General features: G+C 35.9%; 2 protein-coding genes across 5 annotated transcripts in view; both read left to right on the plus strand.

Moving 5' to 3' along the window:
• Window positions 1-6,147, plus strand: part of muc13b (mucin 13b, cell surface associated) — a 7,743-nt gene extending 1,596 nt beyond the window's left edge. The window contains exons 3-13 of one of the 3 annotated variants that reach the window (XM_035659163.1): window positions 31-231; window positions 403-525; window positions 1,161-1,270; window positions 1,769-1,830; window positions 1,965-2,131; window positions 3,106-3,234; window positions 3,339-3,384; window positions 3,567-3,604; window positions 4,132-4,219; window positions 4,444-4,696; window positions 4,881-6,147. In XM_035659163.1, coding sequence (XP_035515056.1) covers window positions 31-231; window positions 403-525; window positions 1,161-1,270; window positions 1,769-1,830; window positions 1,965-2,131; window positions 3,106-3,234; window positions 3,339-3,384; window positions 3,567-3,604; window positions 4,132-4,219; window positions 4,444-4,696; window positions 4,881-5,129 — 1,466 coding nt within the window. In that variant the 3' untranslated portion in view covers window positions 5,130-6,147. Of the gene's footprint in view, window positions 232-402; window positions 526-1,160; window positions 1,271-1,768; window positions 1,831-1,964; window positions 2,132-3,105; window positions 3,235-3,338; window positions 3,385-3,566; window positions 3,605-4,131; window positions 4,220-4,443; window positions 4,697-4,880 lie in introns of all 3 variants that reach the window. The other 2 variants (XM_035659156.1, XM_035659170.1) reach the window with 2 other exon arrangements.
• Window positions 6,148-8,466: 2,319 nt separating this feature from the next.
• The window catches only part of lrp2b (low density lipoprotein receptor-related protein 2b), a 43,320-nt gene continuing 41,476 nt past the window's right edge, over window positions 8,467-10,310 (plus strand). For both annotated transcript variants that reach the window (XM_035664238.1, XM_035664246.1), the window contains exons 1-3: window positions 8,467-8,639; window positions 9,628-9,738; window positions 9,944-10,066. In XM_035664238.1, the coding sequence (XP_035520131.1) occupies window positions 8,573-8,639; window positions 9,628-9,738; window positions 9,944-10,066 (301 nt within the window). In that variant the 5' untranslated portion in view covers window positions 8,467-8,572. The remainder of the gene's footprint in view (window positions 8,640-9,627; window positions 9,739-9,943; window positions 10,067-10,310) is intronic.

Consider the following 10,310-nt stretch of genomic DNA (forward strand, 5'->3'; position numbering starts at 1 on the left):
CAACAACTAGTGAAAGCTCGGGAGGAGAAACTACTATTGCACCTTCTGAACCAACAACTAGTGAAAGCTCGGGAGGACAAACTACTGGTCCACCTATTCAAACGCCCGGTACTGAAACCACGGGAGGAGAAACTACTGGTCCACCTACTCAAACGCCCAGTACTGAAACCACGGGAGGAGAAACTACTGGTCCACATACTCAACCACCACCGACTGAAACCCCGGGAGCAGGTTCGTCACCTTCTACAACACCTGTTCCAATACAGCTTCCTGTTAATTCCACCTTTGTCTAACCACTGTAATTTCCTATGTTTCCAAAATTGTAATGTTCTTGGGTGCTCACATGAGGCTGTAAATGCTTACATTGTTGTGTGTTGTGTGTGTATTACTTTAAATTTAAAGGCCCTTGTTATCCGAACCCATGTGGAAGTGGAAGCACCTGTGCCCCTCGTCATAATGAAACCTTTGTGTGCTTGTGCTTGGCTGGTGATTTCTACAATGATGGCAGTAAAATTTGTGAGAAGGGTAAGTAAGTATAGGTGTGTATGTACAGCATCTGTGGTATGTAGGAGGACCAGGAGCAGTAATACCTAGTATTGCCATTTATTTATAATAAGCTTGGTTTCAGTGAAGTCTGGGATCAAGCCAGTCAACATTATAAACATCTTTAGAAGACCAGTGCTACATTAATCATTTCATGAAATATCTACAGCTACAGTTAAACATTTTGGGATGAGAAGATCATACTGCTCTCATACGTTTAGCTTAGCTTAGCATAAAGACTGGAAGAGGTGGAAACAGTTAGCCTGGCCTGGTAACAAAATACACCTACCAGCACGTCTAAATTAACATTATATTATATTACATTATATACATTGTATTTTGTTTGTTCAATCCACAAAGAAAATTGTAAGAACAACTTCCAGAAGTTCTGTTGTTACCATGATGTTTCGAGGCAATCAGAAGAGATTTCTCCTGTCTTTATGCTAAGCTAACCAGCTAGTGACAATTGCCATATATTTATTGGACAAGTATTAAAGTGGGATCAGTCTTCTCATCTAACTCTCAGCAAGAAAGCAACCAAGCGTATTTCTCATATTGCTGAACTATTGTTGTTGAATGTACATGCAACTTTCTAAAGATTGTATTGTCCTGTTTAGCCAAAGTGTTCCCTGGACAACTAACCCTGCCTGGAATTGTGTACGATGACACTATGGCTGACAAGAAATCAAAAAACTTTCTAGACACCTCAAAAAACATTACTGAAGCGGTAAGCAATCAGTTTTGTTTTGTTAGTTTTTGAATTTGAATAAATTCTAGGTTTGGAATAAAGGCAGGTTATGCACACACATTGTTTTTTTAATATCTCTCAATTACTTGGCTATGAGTGATCCATATATTTATCCATGATTTTCACACATTTAATTTTTTTAAGTAGATCTTTAAACAAGCTAACTGTGCCTATCTTTTGCAACAGCAAATACTATGCACCTGTTTTATCTTGTAGGAATTATATTATAATTATAAATAAGTCTTCCTTTTTTGTCCTTTTAAGATGTTTGATATTTTTGATGCAAAAATACCCTGAAAAAGATCTGTTGTTGCTCTCTGTTCACTAACAACTGTGATAGTTTCACTCACCTGTGCTACATTTGGGTATTAAACCTGTTGTGTGTGGTAATGAATGTACTATGCTGCTGCACAGTGTCTATGCATTCCCAGTGAAATGATGGCCTTAATAACATAGTATTTTATTTCCAAAACACAGCTGTCAGTTGTATTCGAAAAAAAATATAATGATTACTCTGGATCTATAGTGCTGGACATCCGGTAAGTTGCAAAGTGACTGGTTTAACCATCTTATTCTCTATCTAAAACCATACCTTCTACAGTACACTTACAGCACATTGCACATAATAATTGCAAAATATAATCATCATTAAGTGTCATTTATGTCTATATAGGCCCATTAACAAAGCCAAAGTTTGGTTAAGGAACAATGATGGGGTCATTACAACTGTAGAGATCATCTTCACACCAAGCGCTGGCATCAAAACAGAAGAGGTTTTAGAAGTAATGAAGGATGCTTCCAAGTCTTCAGACACTGCACTGAAAGGCTCAACTTTTAAAGGTAAGTTATCAGTCATGAATTTGTCTGATCTTTATGTAGTTTGATGGTGAGATTTGTCTAAATAACATCCAAACAAGACATATATTCATTTATCAGGTAGGACATAAGTGACAGAATGCTGTGCACTGTTTCTACAGCACTGTGTAAAATTAATTTATTCATTCATTTATCTGTTACACAATATAATTTATTTGTAAAAAGTATCCTTTACAAATGGTTTAGTTTTAAACATTTTTCGCTATTCGGGCTGTGAAATGCAGAACAATCTATTGCTATGGTGTTTTAATAACCCTATCATTTTGAAGGGGTTTTGTTCCAGCAATCATTTCACTTACTGTGGTAAACAAACAAAAAGGTTTTATTATAATATATGATGAGAAGATTGGCATCAAAATGTGTTTGGTGTGTGTCTGTCACATCGTGTGCCTACTAATGCATTAACATCAACATAGTGATGTTTATTATTTTGTGCTGCAATTCTTCTGCAGTTACTTTAATAAATTGAAGACAACTGATGTTTTCACACAGCCTGTTTAGGGAATTCTGGATAGTATCTGTTTTTAAGTGAGTCAAGGTTTCATGCTGTTGATTTATAATGAATATGTTACTACCAATGAAAACTGTGGCTTAGAAGACATACATCTCAGAAAAGTAGCTTAATCAAGTGGTCTATCCCACCATATAATGAGTAATGCCCACTTAACAATACCATAATTACTCAATTGCAAAAGTAACCAGTAGGCAAAACGCTGGTCCCCCTGCCATTGCACATATAGTAACCTTCGTACAGTGTACAGAATATAATTCAGCCAATGAGTAATAATGTCTTTTTGGTAATGGTATTTTTCAACTACTATCACCACATTGTACATTTCTGTCCACAGTTCATATTATGTTATTTTTCTCTGTATTTTATACCACTGCACTAAGTTAGGTGTACTGATACAATCTTCTTTTGTTTCTTTCATTTAAAGAGGAAAAGCTGTGTGATAAGGAGCCCTGTGATAACAAATCCACCAAATGCTCATCACGAGATGGAAGTTTTACTTGTGAATGTATGGACAACTACATTAAGACAAACTTCAGTGACAGAATTTGCATTGGTAAGAGCATTCAGTGAGTGAGTGAGTGAGTGAGTGTGAGAGAGAGAGAGAGTGTGTGTTATATAATATCTTTTCTTTAACTAAACAACAAATGACTTTTGCAGCTTGTTCCAGTGGCACAAAAGCTGATGGATCCTCCAAATGTGTCGCGTAAGTGCTTAAATGACATAGCATGTTCGGAAAATGACTGAAGATCTGAAATGATCTAATTGTACTTAGACATTTCATGCAAACCATCGTTGAGTAGGGAAAAAGCTGAGAGCTGCTGTAAATATGACGTGTGTTTGTAGAGAGTTTGGGTATCAATACGGACTATTCTTCTTGTCTTTCAGTTGTCCATTTGGTTATTCTGGTTTTAACTGCAATGAATGTGAGTATACAGCATGTGGTTGACAGTGAAGGCAACATAAAAAATCACTATTTGAAAATAGTTATATGAACTTGTTGCAAACGCACATAGAAACTGTAATACCTCCCTAAATCATGTTCATACACAACTCCTGGAAAATGCAAAATAATTCAGGGGGAAACATAATCCTGCTTGTATTGCTTTAATACCAATGCATGGCAAGTAAATCACTGTTTAAGACACTGTAAAGATTTTATTTGGACTGGTCAGTTTGGTCTGTGCTGCAGTGGTCTGCAATACTTGCTTTACAACAGGATCTGTGTACTGAATGTCAACTGTATGTTGTTTGAGCAGATTTTGGATAAAAGTTACATTACTTCCATGACAAAAATACCTCAGTAGGTACATTTATATATAAAATCAGTGGATTTGATTTCATTATTGCTATGACTCTGATTGTGGAACCAATTTTTAGGTTTTGTGTTTTAGAAAAAATATTTCCATAGCATAGCCTTGTTACTGATGTCATTATCACTGTGTTTTGTTAGCATGGCAGCTGACGCTGGTGATTGTCGGGTCCGTGTTAGGGGGACTGCTGCTCATCACACTCATTCTTCTACCCATTGTGGCACTTAAGTGAGTTTCACACACTCCTTGACATTTTTGCCTCATTCATGCTACACATAAATCTTTATGCAACCTGGCACATTAATTATTAAAAGTAGCCTGGTGTTTTTAACTCCCAATCACATCAGTCAAAGAAAAATCAATTTACAAATGTAATAAATAAAATATAATACAGTAATACAGTAATACAGATAGAGTAGACAGTAATATCTACTTTTGTTTTATCTTTTCAGATCCCCAAAGAAGAGTTCCAAGAAGAACAAAAATGGAGACATTGGGACTTATGTCACCCACTCTCCTGCCAAGGCACCATTGGTTAACGGCAACCACACAGCCTCATTTAATGGGCAGGCCAATTCCTTTGCCAATGCTGGGGTGCCTAAGATCCCACGGGCCACAACCAACAGTAGCTGGGACAACAGGACCAACCTGGAGATGACTCCAAGCAATAGCCGGCAAAACCTAGTCAATTCGGGGAGGAACATGGTGAGTATGCCTCTGGGTGTGCTTCATGTATAATGTGGGAGGGAGGTCAGGATAAGCTAAAGAAGTATAAGAAGAATGCTGAGCAGAAAAGGAATGAAAATATTCAGCAGGGTAAGAGAGGAGAAAATCTGGCATATACTTGGTCTTGCAATTCTCTCATAAAGAAAGTCTCTTTTCATTGCAGCGGCAGTTTGAAGACGATGATGACATGCCCCCTTATGCTCAGTCTCGACCCCAGAGCAGCCTCTATGCTCAGGCTCGACCCCAGAGCAGCCTCTACGCTCAGGCTCAACCCCAGAACAACCCCTATGCCCAGGATCGAGCCCAGAACAACCCCTATGCCCAGGATCGACCCCAGAACAACCCGTATGCTTCGAGCCAAGGCCACGCAAACCCTTACTACATGCATGACAATGGAAGACGGTTCAATTAATGAGGAACCACAAAGGTTTATCCTACAGTGACACACCCAGATCAAAAACTTGTTGAGGTTTCATTGGAAACACCTCAGAATAAAATTTTCCCTAAAAAATAACTGTTCACTATTAATATAGTCTTATGGTAAGAGTTGTTTTAACAGAAGCACTAATTAATATTACTGTGCCATATGGCAGGTATGTTCTTTCACCACACTGACCAGCATTGTTCTATTCTGTAAGCTGTTATAAATCATTCCTGTCTTTGCTTGACTAATCTCTGTGTAAGCTTGAGAAACATACACTGTAGTTATCTTTGCCGTCTATGAATATTGATATTACTTACTTAAAGATCACCTCCAGACATGTATTATGACATATAAAAATAATTTGCTTGGAACATTTATGTGTTTCAGATATTTTTTTTCTGCAAAAAAAAATAATTTACACATTAAAATCCTTAAAAAGGCATTTACTCCTTCTACCTCAAATGTCTCCTACTTTATTATGAAGTCCATTCTCAGTGTATGCGATGTCACAAAATATGCGTGTAGTCTGTAGCCCCTTAAAATCGGATTTTAAAAAAGCACAGAGAAACTTTCCACTTTCATGAAAAGCATATTTTTGAGTAGACAGGGACTTAAGGAAGTGTAATTGTTTAATGGCATTGAGTCAGAAATTGATACTCTGATCAGGCTGAAACCCAGAAATGAGGATGTTCATTATCTTTCTCTTGCAATGTTATTAAATGGCTCGTCTATGAATTTACAAGTTATTATTTCGCATGTAAAATGATTTAAGGTTTGTTTTTTAAGTTTCTTTTGTTCTAATAAAATTTAATGAGTTATTCTTTCAAATTAGGGCATATTAGTCCATCCATATATTTTTAAATGTTTACTACATTGAAATTGTTTTGTCTGTTTTGTATAACTGAGAGTATATTTTGTGTATTATTAACAACTTTAATGTCTTATTGACAAGAAGCTGTTTATTTAACATGAATAAAATAAAATAGCAATATTTCCGTGTCCAAAATATGTCACTCATAATATCATATGATATTAAATTCATCCACTACTTTAAATGTTTCACAAGGTTATGTTACATTAAAACATTTCAACCCTGAATACAATTGATTTAAAAACGTTGCATGCATTAATGCTACCGCTGGAGGGCGCCAAAGTTTTACAAACACAGAGACTTAAATCATTTGTGTCAGTGATGAATACAGGGTTGACATACAAGGCCTCATAGTTGGTCTGTCCATAGGATTTAGTTATCTGATCTAATGATCTAACTTACTTGATTCATCAAAGCTGCTGGCTGTCTGCGTTAGGCTACAAAATGTCTTTTTCTATTTCATTTTGTTAGCACGAAGCAAAGATGATTACAGGAAATGCTTTAACGTGAAAGTATACATGTTAATTAAGGAAATGTATTTAATTGAAGTACAGAAACTCCCCCACTGTAGCTATTCATTATTACTTTGTTTCATTACACCACTTCCCGATCTTTGTAGATCTACAACGTTAAAACTGAAAAAAATACCAAGAGTAAATGGAATTAGGGGTGAAAGCAAATCAAGAGTGTGTGTCAGTTTAGTAACAAATGCCGTTTTCATCAACATGCAACAACAGAGAAAACATGATTTTAAGCTTCAGTGACTGGGAACACATGGTTGTAAGGAGCACATAATCTGTGTTGTGGGAAGTTAACATCTGATTTATTAAACTGCTGATATACTCCTTGCCAGAGCAGATGGTTTACATATTATTTAGCTGTAACTGTAGGTTCACAGTTTTTCTTTCTCAATCTACTGAGGAGGATAAATGTAACAGAAAATACTTTTTTGTATAGGCTTTGCAGCACTTGGCACTGTCAGATCTTTTACTTTTAAAAAATACTACAGTATAAACATACTCTGCCACAAGAAAAAGCCTTGCAAGTAAAAGTGCAAAAGTATTAGGATGAAAATATCCTTAAAGCACCAAAAGTAAAAGTACTCATCATGCAGAATATATCAAATATAGAAAAATATTTATTATTGGATTATAATTAGTGATGCATTCATGTCTTCATCACTTTACCACAGCTAGTATAGTACTTTATATACATTCTTCCAGGTAGCTTAGTCTATAATATATAATAATATATTTGTTGATTTATATTGCCTCCAAGTATGAAGTAACATAAAATGAAAACGCTCCTCAACATTGTACTTAATTACATCTTGTCTCATTCTACTACTGGTATATATTCACCACCGTTGTCACTAAGCAATAGTCCTTTGTGCTGTAAACCAACTACGCAGATTTACCGTGACAAGGTCACACATTGTAAAATGCAATTAAGACCAGGAGAAGCTGCCAATAGTTTGATAAATAATCTGGCTATCATAGATATTAACACGCCACACAGCTCATTTAAGTTAATGATTACTTTATTTTTCTGCTCAAACAGGTTGGAATTCATAGACACACATTCATAAATATATATAATAAAGTAAAGATAATAAATATAATAAAGTAAAGGTCCAGTGTGAAACATTTAGGAGGCTCTATTGGCAGAAATGGAACGTAATATTCATAGGTATGTTTTCATTAGTGTATAATCATCTGAATATAGGCAAGGAATTAGAATGAGCTCTTTATGTCACCATGGGTCGCCTTCCACGGAGTTGGCCATGTTGAACCGCCATGTTTCGACAGTAGCCCAGAACAGACAAACCTTTTTGTCCTACACACTTCACACCCCGTCCTTATTCGCAGTTAGTCAAATACAGACGCCAGCAGCGTTCAGTTACTTGCAATCTGTAAAATCACTGCTAGATGCCACTAAATCCTACACACTACACAAATAAAAGCAGTACCAGTGCAGTACAACCCAATACTATACTGCTTGTACACCACCCCCTCCACCCTGTATGAAATTACAAATGTAACAATCATATTTATTGCAGGGATTGCAAGTTGTATTTGGGATTTGTATTTGTTTGCAATTCATTTAACAGGTGTCACATGTAAAATATTCATATTTAAATCGCGGTCTCACCTACAGTGTGTTTTCTGTGGGTTATTTTGATTATAAAGCATGTCAATTGTGCTGTAGTGTTTTGTTTGTTTGTTGTTGTTTTTTAAAGCATGTTTATTCTTATGAACTATAATGTTTTATTAATCCTGGTACAGTGTTAACTTCCTGAGGTAGACTGTTACACAAAAATGAGTAGCTTCTTTTTCTTGCTGATGTAGACAACATACCAACAGGTAAAAGTTAATCTTAGATGAAGTTTATGTAGAGGGGCTAGCCATAAAAAGCGGTTTTACTCCTTGTCACATTATTGGTCCGCTGGTTGCTCCCAGTTGTGCATCTCAGTCCCAAAGGTAGTATCTTCCCCAGGCTCATTTGGGTTAGCTTTAGCATGAGTGTACACACTTTGTCAAAGTAACACCAGAATTAAATTATGGGCCTAAGCGGTCTTCATCTTCTATCTCTTCTACTGCTGTCTCAAGGAATTCAACTTACTCAAGGTATGTGGATACTCTTGATTTCACAAAAATACGTTTTCTAGACACTAATATGTTAAAGCTAAGTAATGAGAGAAGGATAAAACTACTACAAATGGTAAGTAGTGGGATTTTAGGATTTTTGTATCATCACAGTGCTATTTTCACCAAAACATTGAGCTTCAATGAATTTCCTCTTTCACAAATATTGTAAAATATTGTAGGTTTTTTTTCCCAAATCTGTTTATTGATGGGTTTTTTTATAGGATGTTTTACAGGACATTTCCAGAGCTGTACAACATTTTCTTTTAGTAATTTGGCACTCACTTTGAAAAAAGAATATGTTAGATTAATGAAAACCATGAAATTATTGACAATCTTTGCTGAAATTATTAAGTATTATTAATTAAAACAAGCTTTTTTAAAAGGTTGTTTTATTGTAACGCATGATGTTAAATAATAAAAGGTAAAAGTTTACCAAAGTGTTTTAGCATTTAGAAATTCTAAATTCGTACCTATGCAAGGTTTTCGGTAACCAGAACTTTACAATACAAAGTACACATTTTTGACTTTTTATCAAATTCAAATTCAAATTCATTCAAAATTAAATTTCACAAATACTGAAACGTTATAAATGCACAAGAGATACAAAGTACACATCTCTGTGCTGATTCAGGCATCAATAATCTATTGGAAATGATAGGCTGCATACTCCAAGGTCATAACATTTTCATAGATGGTGAAGATTTAACTATCCTTTAATGGCCGAATCACATGTTTTAAGGTTCAAATGTTGCATACAGTGTGGCCACAGCTGTTATAAACATGGTAATTCATTTGTCAAGGAAACAGTAAAAAAAAAACCCACTATCTTTTCATTTGTCACTAAATGTATTTTAAATGATATTAAATGTGTAACTGAAACCACACAGTTCAGGCCCACACTATGCCCATAAAGCGATAAATGGTGACAGATGTTTTATCCTTCTGTCTCTGTGTGCGTTTTCTGCAGGAAGTTGTGACAGTACGGAGTTTCAGTGCTCCAGTGGACAATGCGTCGACATAGCTTGGAGGTGTGATGGGACCAAAGACTGCACGGATGACTCAGATGAGCTGAACTGTCGTGAGTATTATAACCAATCACTGGAAACACAGACAGTACGAAGAAAATAAGTGTTTCCACTGATTTGATAAACTCTCCACACAGACATACAGCATATGAATGTCTATGTGATAATCTGCGGTACAGAAACATAAAACCAAGCCTGAACATAGGACCATAAGCATTGTTAATTGTGTGTAAACTCTTGTTTTGTTCTTTTTGGCAGCACCTCCATCATGCACCTCACAGGAATTTAAGTGTGTAACAAGCGGTGAATGCATCTCTTTGGGATTTGTCTGTGATGGGGACGAAGACTGCATCGATGGCTCAGATGAACAAAGAACCTGTGGTATGCAGATTGTTTCTGTGCTGTAGGGAAGAGGCTATTTATTCTTTGTTCCAACTGACACACCTTCTATGAACAAGAATATGTTATATCATTCAGAAGCTAAAGGAGGATCATGGGGGACAAAAACCAGCCTTATCATGTGGAGTAATGAAGAGTAAAACCACAAGGTGGCCACATCATCTCAGTATAAAACTTAAGCCTTTCAACAGGAAAATGCAATTAAATTTTCAATTCAATTTTATTT

The sequence above is a fragment of the Morone saxatilis genome, unplaced genomic scaffold (genome assembly GCF_004916995.1).
Source record: "Morone saxatilis isolate NCDOM2014 unplaced genomic scaffold, NCSU_SB_2.0 Contig1, whole genome shotgun sequence".
NCBI lineage: Eukaryota > Metazoa > Chordata > Actinopteri > Moronidae > Morone > Morone saxatilis.